The sequence below is a fragment of the Mustelus asterias genome, chromosome 7 (assembly GCF_964213995.1).
Source record: "Mustelus asterias chromosome 7, sMusAst1.hap1.1, whole genome shotgun sequence".
Classification (NCBI taxonomy): domain Eukaryota; kingdom Metazoa; phylum Chordata; class Chondrichthyes; order Carcharhiniformes; family Triakidae; genus Mustelus; species Mustelus asterias.
The window spans coordinates 35,914,738-35,931,278 of record NC_135807.1 but is presented as its reverse complement, the minus strand read 5'-3'; the positions used below and the strand labels follow the sequence as shown (position 1 = coordinate 35,931,278).

Here is a 16,541-nt window from a genome sequence, read left to right as displayed (position 1 = left end):
ACTTTTAAGGGGCGTCTTGACAAATACATGAATAGGATGGGAATTGAGGGATATGGTCCCCGGAAGGGTAGGGGGTTTTAGTTAAGTCGGGCAGCGTGGTCGGTGCAGGCTTGGAGGGCCGAAGGGCCTGTTCCTGTGCTGTAATTTTCTTTGTTCTTTTTTCTTTATGCATTGTATGTGGTGGACAGCCTACCATACACCACAGAATATCTCTGTTCTATCCTTGCAGCTTGCAGGTTATAAGTTGTTGGTGGTGGATTCAACAGCACTGGCTTCAATTTTATTTGAACGACTTTGAATGTGTGCCTCACTCATTCTAACAGTACATTGATATAAAGAGCTGTCACTTCTCCCCTGAAATTCAGCAACAACAGTCGGGGAGCAAGATCAGAGAACAGTTGGAGGGCCGGAGCAGAAAGGAAGTCAGGAAGCCAGAGGTTCAGCAGAGGGGAGAGTAATCGGGGAGGGGGAAGTGCACGATGGGGTAGCGGGGGTGTAGGTGGAAGCTCAGGGTTGGGAAGCAGTCGGGAAACAGGGGGCTCAGCAACCAGAGAGCCGTTTACATATTCTGATCTCTTAATGGCCGCTATTAGCAGCATTCATAGCCATGATCACCACCATTTACATTCCCCTTGTCTTTTTGTCTCTAACATCTTTGTCAAACTCTCCCATCTCCACCAACCACTGGTTCTCTATCCAGCCCCCACAGCTCCCTCTCCCCCATCACAGCAGCATAAATATCCTATTTTCTGTTGTCTTCAGCTCTGACGAACGGTGATCCAGACTCGAAATGTTAGCTCTGTCGTCTCTCCACAGATGTTGTCAGACGTGCTGAGATTTTCCAGCATTTTCTGTTTTTTGTGTCTTCATCATGTTTGTATTTGATGCATTGCTTCTGGATGAGGAGACTGTCTTTTTGTAGTCTTGGATTTAGTACAGATTTTATACAGCTGAGTGGTTTGCCAAGCCGCTCCATGGGACAGTCAGAGTCAAACACCTTTGCAGGGTGTTATGTAGTTTGTAATTTGAACATCTTAGTGACGATCTCACCAATTGCCTGAGTGCTTCCCTTGCAGCTAAGATGTGCAATACATAAGATTTTGCTTTGTCTCATGAAAGTTGTACCCTGTAACTTCTGTTGCATAAAGGGAAAGTGCTACACATTCTATAATTGCCTTCTATAGACAATGTAAAGTATCATAGAATCATAAAATCTCTACAGTGCAGAAGGAGGCCATTCTGCCTGTCAAACCTGCACCAACAACAATCCCATCCAGGCCCTATCCGTGTAACCCACGTATTTACCCTACTTGTCCCCCTGACACGAAGGGGCAATTTACCATAGCCAATGCACCTAACCCGCACATCTTTGGAGTATGGGAGGAATCCGGAGCACCCGGAGGAAACCCATGCAGACATGGGGAGAATGTGCAAACTCCACACAGTCACCCGAGGCCAGAATTGAACCTGGGTCCCTGGCACTGTGAGGCAGCAGTGCTGACAACTGTGCCACCGCGCCACCCTTCAATGTATCCAAAGGTGGATAGACTTACCTTGGTAATCCTTCTGATGCAACTTTGAACCCCTTACATGGGTGCTCCCAGATGCAACAGACTACATAGCATTGTATTCACTTCCTTAGCTCCCGCCACCCAAGCAACTTGGGCTCTGTTTCAACAAGTGGAGCATTCCCTCCAGCAAAGAGCTTCTGCAAACCTGCCTCCTGATCACATTGTTCACTGGCAGCTTGCACATTGAAATAAATAGAAGGAACCTCCAATGCGAATCCCTTTGTACCAATAACACAGATGTGCCAGCACTAAGACCGTGCTAACACATCCCTTGTTTTACCACGCTTGCAAAATGAAGCCTTGCAGCTGCACCACTGCAAGTTCATGATTGGATTCAAGCCTGTTTCCCGGCGACCCGCTGTAATACCTTAAACAAAAATTGCAAAGCAAAAAGATACAGCTCAATTATAGGTGAAATTAAAGTCTTTATTTTTAATTGGTTACTGTTACCAGTTTTAAAGAATTTGCAAAGTTGAAAACGTTTCAATGGAGGGTCTCCTCCCCCTCCTGGGTTTCTCCTCAACATACCAACTTCCAGTTATGCCTCAGGCAGAGTTGAGGTTGACCCTGCAGAATGAATAGTTTCATTGGAACTTAGATCACGTAGTCTTGCTATCACTGCCCATTCATCTGGATTGAATCCTGGCCGCTGCAAAAAAAAAGCAAACATCCTTACTGGCTTCAGAATGGAAAGAACTTTGTCCTTTGGCTTCTAAAGGTTAGATGGCAAAGCCATTCTGAATTGAGCAAGTACCACCTCCTAACAGTCTGTCCCCAGATTCCGACATAATGCTACAAAGGGTGGACAGCAAAATTAGTATCAGAAAGTGCATGCAGCCACTGGGGGAAGGGAGGGCTTCAGAAACATCAATACATGACCCAGACCCTCTTCCCTTGTATTCTTACTTTCACAGTGAAGATGTGTTACGTGCAGCAGGCAGCCTGTGCCCTGCCGTTCCCTGGCACAGTACATTTGATTGCCCCACAGTCAACACCACTATTTATCCTCCTGGTAAATCTTCGAATTTGAAGTTTTGCATTGCTTGTTTATTTTTTAAAAGCAAAAAGAAATTGCATTCATCCAACACCTTGCACAACCACAGGATGTCACTGAGAACTTTGCAGCTTCTGTGGCTTCTGCCACAGTGCAAGATGGCCACTAATACCCCTCTGAGCATGTGCAGAAAACCAAGGGCATCATTTGCAGGAGATCAGAGCCAGCAAAAAACGCGACTGATCTCCGCCCCTGCCTTCTTCAAAATGTCAACTTTCCTTTTTTTATTTCATTCACCTGCTGTTTGTAATGTTCAATGTTAGGAGATGTTTGTAACGTTCAAGCAGTTTTGTGAAATGCTTCATTTATTTCAACGTAATCATTGGCTCGGCACTCTTCTGGGACCGGTTGTTAATGGAAGCAAATTTTAAGAGTTGTATTTTCTTCCTTGTGCTACCAAATCCGGGCAATTCTATGGGTTATCTCTATCAGTAAATGGCAAGACAATCCTGAGTTTTTAATTTGGTAAAACACATAGGTATTCAGTTAGTGTTGTAATAACATCAGGCTGTTTACAGGGCGGCACGGTAGCACAGTGGTTAGCACTGCTGCTTCACAGCTCCAGGGACCTGGGTTCGATTCCCGGCTTGGGTCACTGTCTGTGTGGAGTTTGCACATTCTCCTCGTGTCTGCGTGGGTTTCCTCCGGGTGCTCCGGTTTCCTCCCACAGTCCAAAGATGTGCGGGTTAGGTTGATTGGCCATGCTTAAATTGCCCTTAGTGTCCTGGGATGCGTAGGTTAGAGGGATTAGTGGGTAAATATGTAGGGATGTGGGGGTAGGGCCGGGGTGGGATTGTGGTCGGTGCAGACTCGATGGGACGAATGGCCTCTTTCTGTGCTGTAGGGTTTCTAAGATTCTAAGATTTACGCTGTGAGGCTTAACATGAGGATTCAGTGCTCACTGGTGACCCCCCAGTCAGTTTGACATTGTCTTCAGTGTGAAGTAATCGTGCTACACATTTGCCCTGGTGCTAAAGGGATAGAGGGAATGTGTGGAGGAGAAGGTGAGGCCTTTTTAACTACTGTCCTTAATAACTGTTTGACAAGCAGATGGTAGCCATAAATATGTCTTTTTCTCTTTGGTGGCATATAACAAGTGGTGTGCCACAGAGATCAGTGCCGGGGTCTCAACTTTCTACGATTTATGTAAATGACTTGGATGAAGGGACCGAAGGTATGGTTGCTAAATTTAGTGTTTTGGGATTTTTTACATCAAACAGCGCTTTGTTTTAATATCTCATTCAAAAGATGACCCCCCCCCCCCGCCTCCCCACAACAGCATCACACTCCTTGAGTACTGTTGTGGGAAATGGCACAGAAAAGGAGCTGAGGCTGTCATAGATCAGCCATGATCATAATTGTTATATATGTGGTCTGCTATTGACACTAATAATAAACCACAAGGTCAGTGGTAGTAAACTAATTGGAACAGTTTATCAACACATCTTAATCCTAGCACAAGACTGACCAGGCAAACTTCACCCAGGGTGCAGCTTGAGTCCCAGTCCCTGCCCCATTATTTTAAAGGGTCATGCACCCAACATACATAACAGTGTTGAGTGGCAGGGCAGGCTTGAAGAGCCTGGTGGCGGACTCATGTCTCTATTTCTTGTGTTCTTGTGCTCGAGTGTTCATTCAGATTTTGTGCTCGGGTCTCTGGAATGAGATGTGATTTCACAGCGCCTCTGACTCAGAGCAAAAATGCTGTAACTGAACCATGGTTGCCTTGGAAATGTTGTGATGGGTCTGGTTCCTAAATTGTCCAACGCCAGCATCTCCACATCCTAAATGGTTAACAGCTGACTTACCAATCGTGCATTATTCAGTCTTCACTTCTGAGATTTAGAGCTCATCAATAGATTTTGTAATCGGCTGTTCAAAATCCCCTGTCAAAGTGAATCATTCTTTGCCTACTTTACAACAGTGATGATGCTTGGGGCAGCACGGTGCCATAGTGGTTAGCACTGCTGCCTCACAGTGCCAGGGACCCGGGTTCTATTCCGGCCTCGGGTCATTGTCTGTGTGGAGTTTACACATTCTCCTCGTGTCTGCGTGGGTTTCCTCCGGGTGCTCCAGTTTCCTCCCACAGTCCAAAGACGCGCTGGTTAGGCTGATTGGCCATGCTAAATTGACCCTAGAGTCAGGGCAATTCGCAGAGTAAATTTGTGGGGGTACGGGAATAGGGTCTGGGTGGGATTGTGTTCAGTGCAGACTCGATGGGCTGAATGGCCTCCTTCTGCACTGTAGGAATTATATGATTCTATGCTTTTACTTCAAAAGTACAGTACGAAATTGGTGGTAAAGCAACTTGCGGTTTCAAAAGGTGCTACATATCATTCTCTGTATTGATATAACTGTCAGTCTCACCTGAGAGGTAGCAGACATACACTTCATGGAAAATACACGCGGTTCACTGTTGGGTCTATTTGAAACAATCACTCGCGAGGTACATAACATCGTCACCTGGTGTGAAGAAAATTAAAACATTGTGTTATCTGATTATTATTTCTTGAGCAGCTGAAACTAACATTAACATGCTTTGGTGAGCTTTAAAACTGCAGCTTAACCAATGGATAACAATGGGTTAATGGGTAAAGACACTGCCCGCTGGCATATCAAGACATAGGATTAACTTTCAGTTCCTATTCTACCTTCCAATTTCACTTCGGGACACTACAATGGATGTCGGCAGAACAAATCAGCCAAACTCCTGATTGCTATTCAGTGGCCACTTCCACATAGTATGGATGGCATGTTGGCACAGTGGTTAGCACTGCTGCCTCACAGCGCCGGGGACCCGGGTTCGATTCCGGCGTTGAGTGACTGTCTGTGTGGAGTTTACACATTCTCCCTGTATCAGTGTGGGTTTCCTCCGGTTTCCTCCCACAATCCAAAGATGTGCTGGTTAGATTGATTGGCCATGAAAAATGCTTGGGGTTATGGGGACAGGGCAGGGCGGGGTTGGGTCTGGGTGGGAAGCTCTTTTGAGAGTCGGTGCAGATTTCATGGTCAGAATAGTCTCCTTCTGTACAGTTTGGATTCTATGTTATTTTTATTTTGCTCATGCAATGTGGGCATTCATTGCCCTGAGTTTGCATGAGAAGGTGATGCTATGTCTCCTCTTGAAATGCTGCACTCTTTGCAGTGAAAATACTGAGATAGCACCTGTTAGGTTGGAGTTTAGGATGGTGAAGCAATCGTGATTACATGCCTAAATCAGGATGATGTGTGACTTAGAGGGGAGCTGTGAGGTAATTGTGTTCCCCTACATCTGCTGCCCTTGTCCTTCTGGATTTGGAGGACCCAAGTTTGGAACAATTTTCTGCTGAGTTGCTGCAGTGTATTCTGCACAAAGTACAGCACACAGCCAGGATATGCCAGGGGTTGAGGATGTGGATGATGAACCTGGTGAATGAGGTGCTGATTGACCTGATAACAAAGGGAAGTCCCACATGTCCAAGTCAGAATGGTATGTAACTTGATGAGGAACTTGGAAATAATGGTGTCACCACATTTTTATTGTTTCTGTCCTTCGAGGTCAAGAGTTGCTTTCATACGTGGAGGTTAGCCGTGTGACTATCATTTGCAAAGCCAGCCAATGCATGAACAGTGGCACTTGGGTATTGTATCAGTCAGCTGTCTTTCTTACATGGTCACATATCGAACCACACAGAGCTTGAAGGTTCAGGGTTTTATCCCTAGTCTGTTTGCTAATCATAAATTCACTGTTGTTCAGTGAGCTTTAGGTGGTTTTAATGACCTGAGGTAGGAAGCGACACACAAAATGAAGTTTCTGGCCCTTGTCACATCATAAAATCTTCGAATCCCTGCAGTGCAAAGGGAGGCCATTTGGCCCATCGAGTCTGCATTGATCACAATCCCACCCAACCCGTATGCCCGTAACCCCACATATTTACCCTGCTTGTCCCCCTGACAGTAAGTGGCAATTTAGCGTGGCCAATCAACCTCACCAGCACAGCTTTGGACTGTGGGAGGAAACCGGAGCACCCGGAGGAAACCCACACAGACACGGGGAGAACGTGCAGACTCCGCACAGATAGTGACCCAAGCCGGGAATCGAACCCAGAGTCCCTGGTGCTGTGAAGCAGCAGTGCTAACCACTGTGCCACCGTGCTGCCATCCAGTGACTTACACAGGAGGAAAGATCACTCAAGTTGGGTAGCCAAATATAGCCTGTATCATGGAGCCACTTCGAGAGTTGGAATGCCAAAGACAAAAAATTGAACAAAAAACTAGAAGCAAAAAGATTTGTAAATTCACTTACACCATCATTCTTGAAATCGCAGTTTGCTATTTCAGAGATTCCCAGATCTGCACTGCAGGTTGTCTCTTTCATTTGCAAACGAAGTAAGTAGGTAGTCAGCTCATTCAGATCCTGTAATTTAGATGAAACATTATAATTTTACTAATAACCAGACTAAAGAATTAGGGCATCAAGGTGGAGCTAGAAGACAACAAGACAACATCAGAAAATATGGAACAAGCAACGTCATTCCACCCAATTTGGCTTTTGTTGTTTTCCTGCAGGCTAATTAAGTAAACTTCCAGAACGTCTACACTTTTGTCCTATAATATCAATCCCTGGCAAAGTGGGGATGCTGTTAGCTGTGGGCAATGCTGTAAAACTGCAATATTGAATTGATGCTTCCATTATTTGCCCGAGCAGATTTCCCCTTCCACAACCTTCAGTGGAAAAGAAAGTCATGCGGTGTGTAAAATGCAAAACATTCCTTTGGTCCCAATATAGATATTTCACACACATTCTCCCGATCGTTCAACTCTCCCTGTAAACAGTGAGTTCCAGCTGGAATCTTAGGTACATGACATATGGGTTTCTGCAGCCATTATCTGTGTAACGGCTGCAGAAAATTCTAAGTGTCGAATTTGCGTAAAAACTGGAGTAAATCCCGCTGGATTTTTCAGTGGGCTTTTCAAAATGAATCTCCCGCACTCTGTGCACTGCAGAGTGCACTAGCGTGAATTTTGCAAAAAAACGGGGCGGGGCCTTTCCTGCAGGAGAGGCTGGCAGCATAGCGCTGAGCGAGCCACTGCGCATGTGCGATCTGTCAGCGCCGAGATTAGCACATGCACAGTAGTCTGCAGTGCTGGCCTCCCGATCGCTGCCCCACCTATCCCTCCTTGGCCCAATCGCTGGACCACCAGACATGTCCAGGCCAGCCTTGAACCGCGCCCCCCCCGACCCCCCCGACCCCCCTTCCCGGCAGGCTAGCCCCCTAGCCCCCCCCCCGCCAAACCCCCAATGTCCAGACCCGATCACTGGCTTCCTTCCTATGTCACCGCCAAGTGCAGGGTGGCAGCGGGAACCCCGCCCCCACCCTAAGTGTCTTTGAGAAGGATGCATTGCTGAACCAAGAACCCATCTGCCCTCTCAGGTGAATCCTGTGAAGAGAAGGAGAATTCCCTCAATCTTCAACTTTTACCCTTCAGCCAACACCACAAAACCATATCTAATGATATGACAGCTTGCTTTGGGTAAACTTCCCTGCCTACTTACTGACATTACAACAGTTAAGTGAGTTTTCTGTCAATTAACAGATAGCTGCTTGCTTCATTTTACAAGGTGGATTTGATTGCAACATTTCCCTGATTTTGAGATCAGGATCTGTCTCAGAATCACAGAATGGTTACGGCACAGAAGGAGGCTATTTGGTCGATTGTGTCTGCCCCAGCTCTCCAAATGAGTAACTCCTCATTCTCCCGCCTTCTCCCTGTAACGCTGCACATTCCGCCTTTTTCAGATAGCAGTCTGAACCCATCTTAAATGCTTCAGTTGAACCTGCCTCCACTCGACTCTCAAGCAGTGCATTCCTGGGCATAACCATTCGCTGCATAAAAACATTTCTCCTCCTATCACTATAGCTTCTTTTGCTAATCACTTTCACTCTCTGCCCTCTCCTTTTTGATCCTTTCACAAGTGGAAACAGTTTCTCCCTATCTACCTTATCCAGGTTAAAGTCCAACAGGTTTATTTGGTAGCACAAGCTTTCAGAGCACTGCCCCTTCATCAGGTGAGTGCTGCATTCACGGGATGAAGGAGCAGCGCTCCGAAAGCTCGTGCTACCAAATAAACCTGTTGGGCTTTAACCTGGTGTTGTGAGACTTGTTACTGTGCATACCCCAGTCCAACGCCAGCAACTCCACATCATACTTTATCCAGGCCCATCATGATTTTAAATACCTCGATCAAATCTTCTCTCTGCTTCATAGAAATCATAGAAACCCTACTGTACAGAAAGAGGCCATTCGGCCCATCGAGTCTGCACCAACCACAATCCCACCCAGGCCCTACCCCCATATCCCTACATATTTTACCCACTAATCTACACATCTCAGGACATTAAGGGGCAATTTTAGCATGGCCAATCAACCTAACCCGCACATCTTTGGACTGTGGGAGGAAACTGGAGCACCTGGAGGAAACCCACGCAGACACGAGGAGAATGTGCAAACTCCACACAGACAGTGACCCAAGCCGGGAATCGAACCCAGGTCCCTGGAGCTGTGAAGCAGCAATGCTAACCACTGTGCTACCGTGCCGCTTCCTTTCCTTCGAGGAAAACAGTCCTAACTTCTGCAGTTTATCTTCATAACTGAGTTTCCTCATTACTGGAACCATTCTCATGATTTTTTTCTGCACTGTCTCCAAGGCCTTCACATCCCTCCTAAGGTGTGGTGCCCAGAATTGGATCCAATACTCTAGCTGAGGCTGAACCGCTGACTCATACAAGTTCAAAATAATGTTATGATCCCAGCTGATGCGACTACTGGACAAGAAGATCCCAGAAAGGAATCCTGGCTCAAAACCCGGTGGGCATAATTCTCCAAAAAATTGACTAAGGGTGGGATTTTACGGCCACGCTCGTCCCAAGGCCGGAAATTCCCACCTGAGGTCAACGGACCTTTGCATGGTTTACCCCCTCCCCTGACCTGCTACAATTCCCGTGGCAGGCGGGACAGGATAATTCCGCTCCAAGTGTCATCTCCGGCAGGAAAATTGGTGCGATTCCCATCAGCTGGGTCAGCAATCCTCCCCCACTTAGTCAATATTTTGGAGGGGGCGTGACTTGTGCCGTGAATGAGATGGGCAGGGCCTAAAGACGTCGACAAGGCCTGTTTCTCAGAGATGGGGTTGCTGTTTTTAAAGGGCACCCCAATCTCAAAATGAGGTCAAAGACCCCCCCCCCCCCCCACTCCCCCACACACATGCCAATGTCAGTGCCTTCCCACTCACATGAGCAAAATCCTGTATTAGGTCACCATAGGCCCGCCCCTTCAGGCCCTACACCCTTCAGGCCCTGCCCTTTGCAGTACCAACCTTGCAGTGCCAATTCTGCAATGCCAAGATGCCAAGGCACTGCCCTGCCATGTGCCCAACCACCTGGGGGCTGCAATGGCCTCTGATCCCCCTAACATGGTCATCGTGTCTGGTCTCCATTTGTGGAAACCAGGAGTGATTCCCGCCAGCTTTATGTCATGCCGGCAGTTGGGAACATGTGCTGTACTCAGAATATTCGGTATTAAGCCGATTTAAATGTATTTAAATCCAAGGTAATCAGGTTCTCTGCTGGGAGGGTCCGGGAAGATTGCAAACTGTTTTGTGCCTAGCGCGAATCCCATTTTGGGGCTCTTGCCAAGTTTTCCCGACATAGTGGGTTTTGCACCAGGCGTAATGGGGCTGAAGAATTGCCATCTGTAATTTTTATCTTTTTTTTAGAAAACATGGAGACACAAAGTCATAGGAATGCCAATTAGCTTTTCCAAAAAAAAATTTTAAACATGAAAAGTTTGACTACAATTCAATACTCCTTCACTCACACTTATCTTCACAAATGTGGAAAGATTTTAAGGATAAAACAGGTTACCAAATATATCTTATGAAATATGTGCTCAGTAAACACACAGTCCCTTTAAACCCAGACAACAGACCACTCTGAGACCAAGTGTTTTGTTGCCTCAAACTCCCCCCGCCTCCCCAGATGATTGTCACATGAGTGTTTCCAAACTCCACTCTCCAAAAGACATGCTTTAAAATCTTCTTTCAAACAATAGCTCTTTCATCAAGGATCTGCCTCCAGATTTTCCAATTATCCTTTCAGGATTCCTTTGTCTTTTACTCAAACTCTGAGATCCAGCCACAGATTGCTCCACAATTATTTCACCTATTGCTTCACTGTCTCTGGTAAAATATCACAAACCTTAGAACCACTTCAGATATCTATCTGGCTTCTCGCTAGCTAACTTCTTCTCAGCCCTGTCTGTGGTTTCAATGCACAATATCCTGTTCTAGTTCCAATTTCCTCTGCTCCTTTAACTTCAGACTTCTTGGAAACTTCTCTCCTTTTCTCCAGTTTCCTTAACTGGCTGTTCTTTAGATTTCTGTCACTAGCTTTCTTGCCCCTTATTCCATTGTAGCAAAGCTGTGAGAGATACTCCTTCTCTCCCTGTGAAGCTCCTTCTACTCTGGCTTCCAGTTAAAACGAAACTCATAAAGGTCTTCTCCCTAAAAGTACCTCGGTTGCTAAGCAACATCTCAATCCTCCTCCAAGCTCACGTTTACTTTTCCCTTCATGAACGCACAGCGCAATTGAATCACATTTTGAACTGAAACCAAAATGCCCACACATGCAAACATCTTTGTTTAACATGAAGCTAACTATAGTTTCGCTCTTTTCTACACAAAAACCACTAAATTAAATCGACTTAAACCTATAGTTTATTTCTAATATTTAACAATACAAATATGGATCACTTAAAACTACCTCTGTTTTCCTGACAATAACCTCATTGCCCTTTGTACTATAAGCCCCTATTAATAAAACCCAGGATACTGTATGCTTTATTAACCATTTATTCTACCTGCCCAGTCACCTTCAATGATTTATGCACATATACACACAGGTCCCTCAGATCCTGCACCCCTTTAGAGGTGAACCTTTATTTTGTATTGTCTCTCCATGTCCTTCCTACTAAAATGAATTACTGAACATTGCTCTGCATTGAACTTCATCTGCCACCTGTTTGCCCATTCTGTGTCTGTGTCCTTTTGAAGTTCTACACTATCCTCCTCATAGTTCACAATGCTTCCGAGTTTTGTATCATCCACAAACTTTGAAATTATGCCCTGTACACCAAAGTCTCGGTCAGTAATATCAGGAAAAGCAAGAGTCCCAACATTGATCCCTGGGGAACTCCATTGGAAAAGTTTATTCTTGACTGGCTTGGAATGTGTGGGAGGCGATTGCATTTTCAACAGACTTAAACCTACATTTATGTACTATGTAAACGCGGGGGCAATTTAGCTGGCCTCAGCAAACTGCAGAAGAAACAAGGAGATTCAACTGTTAGCATTATCAAATGTTTGATCATTTAGAACATAGAACATAGAACAGTACAGCACAGAACAGGCCCTTCGGCCCACGATGTTGTGCCGAGCTTTATCTGAAACCAAGATCAAGCTATCCCACTCCCTATCATCCTGGTGTGCTCCATGTGCCTATCCAATAACCGCTTAAATGTTTCTAAAGTGTCTGACTCCACTATCACTGCAGGCAGTCCATTCCACACCCCAACCACTCTCTGCGTAAAGAACCTACCTCTGATATCCGTCCTGTATCTCCCACCACGAACCCTATAGTTATGCCCCCTTGTAATAGCTCCATCCACCCGAGGAAATAGTCTTTGAACGTTCACTCTATCTATCCCCTTCATCATTTTATACACCTCTATTAAGTCTCCCCTCAGCCTCCTCCGCTCCAGAGAGAACAGCCCTAGCTCCCTCAACCTTTCCTCATATGACCTACCCTCCAAACCAGGCAGCATCCTGGTAAATCTCCTCTGCACTCTTTCTAGCGCTTCCACATCCTTCTTATAGTGAGGTGACCAGAACTGCACACAATATTCCAAATGTGGTCTCACCAAGGTCCTGTACAGTTGCAGCATAACCCCACGGCTCTTAAACTCCAACCCCCTGTTAATAAAAGCTAACACACTATAGGCCTTCTTCACAGCTCTATCCACTTGACTGGCAACCTTTAGAGATCTGTGGATATGGACCCCAAGATCTCTCTGTTCCTCCACAGTCTTCAGAACCCTACCTTTGACCCTGTAATCCACATTTAAATTTGTCCTACCAAAATGAATCACCTCACATTTATCAGGGTTAAACTCCATTTGCCATTTTTCAGCCCAGCTTTGCATCCTATCTATGTCTCTTTGCAGCCTACAACAGCCCTCCACCTCATCCACTACTCCACCAATCTTGGTGTCATCAGCAAATTTACTGATCCACCCTTCAGCCCCCTCCTCTAAGTCATTAATAAAAATCACAAAGAGCAGAGGACCAAGCACTGATCCCTGCGGCACACCGCTAGCAACCTGCCTCCAATCCGAAAATTTTCCATCGACCACCACCCTCTGTCTTCGGTCAGACAGCCAGTTACCTATCCAATCGGCCAACTTTCCCTCTATCCCACACCTCCTCACTTTCATCATAAGCCGACCATGGGGGACCTTATCAAACGCCTTACTAAAATCCATGTATATGACATCAACTGCCCTACCTTCATCAACACACTTAGTTACCTCCTCAAAAAATTCAATCAAATTTGTGAGGCACGACTTGCCCTTCACGAATCCGTGCTGACTATCTCGGATTAATCCGCATCTTTCTAAATGGTCGTAAATCCCATCCCTAAGGACCCTTTCCATCAATTTACCAACCACCATTTGTACTGTTTCAGCAATTACTATGCCCTATTGTAATAAATGATCAATTCTATCTAAATATAAAGACCAGGGCATAAGCTGCTAAAGTGCTGTGAATTGTGGCCACAATGGACAAGGTCACCCACCAACTGATTAGAGCGCATGAGGTCACTCAAAAACCTGCTTCCGTTAGAAGAATCCTGCAGCAAAGGAGGATATAAACTATCAGCTTTGAGAGAGCGAAGGGGGAAATAAGAGAGCAGAAAAGGAGAAAGAAAGAAGCCAGCCGATCTGCAGACAGAAGCGGGAAGAGGAGTTAGGGGACCTGGGCTTACAGCCACACACCAGGGCTGTGTAATCCAGGGGGGTACGATATTTGGGACACCCACGCAGTACCTGTTCCTTTTTCCCGATGATCCGAAGCAGTTTAAAGGCATTGGGTGATGCAAAGCGTCGATTGTAATAAGCGACAGAAGCAGAAGCCACTTCGACGCTGGTCACCGCTGAAGCTGCAGCACTGATGGTCAACGTAAGGAATCCGACCAACAAGACAATTCCCTGCAAGTGATTCATCTTCCCCTGATGTGTTTGCTAGTCGCAGAAAGGCAGATACTCGAATCCGAGGGAAGAGAGCCCAAAGGTTTAACTCGTGACCATTTCAAACATCGACGAAAATGGTTAATTATTAATGTTTCAGTTTGCTGATCATTTTTTTGTTTTCATCCTGGCCAGGATGTCAGATTGCAACATTTGTTTTTCTGAACTTTTGTGACTGAACTCAAATGTCAACTCAGATCAATCTATCGACTCTGGTCAGTTGCAGTTGTTTTTAAGAACATGGAGCTGATCCCCATGTCTCAAGCCTGGGCTAATATTCCACCAGAACGTGTCATTCAATCTGACCAGAGTGGTTTGAGAATTTTAACTTTAGTTGCAAAGGATCTGGAAATGAAAAACTATTATCAGTAAACATGACCGTGAAACTGTCGGATTGTCAGAAGAACAGAACTGGTTCACTAATCACAAAGAAACCTATCATCATGAGGCAACCTAGACCACATCAAATGTCTTATCTACCCTGTGAAATCATGACAAAGGGGACAAAGGATTGGTCAGCTCTGCTCCCAAAGAACATTGCCTCATTCTTGCCATGACTTACCTTGGCTCCCAAAGCCAATTCAAACTGCTCACGGATGCTCATCAATCCGCACACGAACAGTGGAACCGAACAGAAGATGGTGACATTGTTTAAAGTTAAAGTTTATTTACTAGTGTCACAAGTAAGGCTTATGTCAACACTGCAATGAAGTTACTGTGAAAATCCCCTAGTCGCCACGCTCTGGCGTCTGTATCAGTACACTGAGGGAGAATTTAGCATGGCCAATGCACCTTTCAGACTGTGGGATGAAACTGGAGCACGCGGAGGAAACCCACGCAGACACGGGGAGAACGTGCTAACTCCGCACAGACAGTGACCCAAGCTGGGAATCAAACCCAGGTCCCTGGAGCTGTGAGGCAGCAGTGCTAACCACTGTGCACTGTCCATGTGCAGGGAGTATTTGATTCATGTGCCTCTGCTGCCTGGGATCATCACCCCTCTTATGCCCGCATTCTTCTCGCCCAACTCAGCAAACGGTTCAACGCAACCCATGAACAAGACAGATGAGAGAGGGCAAATTTGTCTTACTCCAGATTTGATTGGAAAGCTTTCAATTCTCATCCATTGATTGAAACTGAGCTACTGATGTCTGTGTGACTCAGTTGGTTCCAGGAATTTTCCTCATCTTGGAAGCACTTGACAGCCTTAGTCAGCTCATCCAGTGTTCGTGGTTTGTCCACTCTTCCATTGCTGACATCGCAGACCTCTGTGATAGAGGACAGGAAGGCCTGGAAGGGGTGCTGTCTGTGGACTTCACATCATTCAATCCAGTATAAAAGAATTTGCTGACCCTGAATATGTCAGACTGTGATCATGTTAGCCATCTTCTTCCTTCAGGATGCTGATCACCGAGCTTTCTGTGTGTACCTTTTGGATGAAGAAGCATGAGCGTGTCCCACCCTGCTCCACGGGGTGAACTCTGGACCAGAAGCTGATCTTGGAGGTCTCTGAGGCAAAGAGTGAGGACAGCAGGCCCCTCACCTCTTGGAGATGCTCGGTATAGTTCAAATTTGTTATGGACAAGGAGAAAAATGGCCTTCAAAAAATGGCTTTGGAGTGGGGGAAGGCAGATTTTGTTAAAATAAGGCAGGATCTGGCCAAAGCTGACTGGGGACAGTTCAAAAAACAAAGAAAATTACAGCACAGGAACAGGCCCTTTGGCCCTCCACGCCTGCACTGACCATGCTGCCCGACTTAATTAAAACCCCCTACCCTTCCGGGGACTGTATCCCTCTATTCCCATCCTATTCATGTACTTGTCAAGACCCCCCTTAAAAGTCATTACCGTATCCGCTTCCACTACCTCCCCCGGCAACGAGTTCCAGGTACTCACTACTCTCTGTGTAAAAAATCTGCCTCGTACATCTCCTTTAAACCTTGTCCCTCGCACCTTAAACCTGTGCCCCCTAGTAATTGACTCTTCCACCCTGGGAAAAAGCTTCTGACTATCCACTCTGTCCATGCCTCTCATAATCTTGTAGACTTCTATCAGGTCTCCCCTCAACCTCCGTCGCTCCAGTGAGAACAAACCAAGTTTCTCCAACCTCTGCTCATAGCTAATGCCCTCCATACCAGGCAACATCCTGGTAAATCTTTTCTGTACCCTCTCCAAAGCCTCCACATCCTTCCGGTAGTGTGGCGACCAGAATTGAACACTGTATTCCAAGTGCGGCCTAACTAAGGTTCTATAAAGCTGCAACATGACTTGCCAATGTTTAAACTCAATACCCCGGCCAATGAAGGCAAACATTCCGTATGCCTTATTGACTACCTTCTCCACCTGCATTGCCACTTTCAGTGACCTGTGTACCTGCACACCCAGATCCATTTGCCTATCAATACTCTTAAGGGTTCTGTCATCTACTGTATATTTCCTATCTGTATTAGACCTTCCAAAATGCATTACCTCACATTTGTCCGGATTAAACTCCATCTGCCATCTCTCCGCCCAAGTCTCCAACTGATCTATATCCTGCTGTATCCTCTGATGGTCCTCATCGCTATCCGCAAA

General features: G+C 46.0%; 1 protein-coding gene across 1 annotated transcript; it reads right to left on the bottom strand.

Moving 5' to 3' along the window:
• Positions 1–1,976: 1,976 nt before the first annotated feature.
• Positions 1,977–14,035, bottom strand: LOC144496071 (uncharacterized). The gene is made up of 4 exons (XM_078217029.1): positions 13,768–14,035; positions 6,911–7,021; positions 4,993–5,088; positions 1,977–2,220 (listed from the first exon to the last, which is right to left on the bottom strand). Exons 1-4 carry the CDS (start codon positions 13,942–13,944, stop codon positions 2,110–2,112), a joined length of 495 nt encoding a protein of 164 aa, XP_078073155.1. The 5' UTR covers positions 13,945–14,035; the 3' UTR covers positions 1,977–2,109.
• Positions 14,036–16,541: the final 2,506 nt, after the last annotated feature.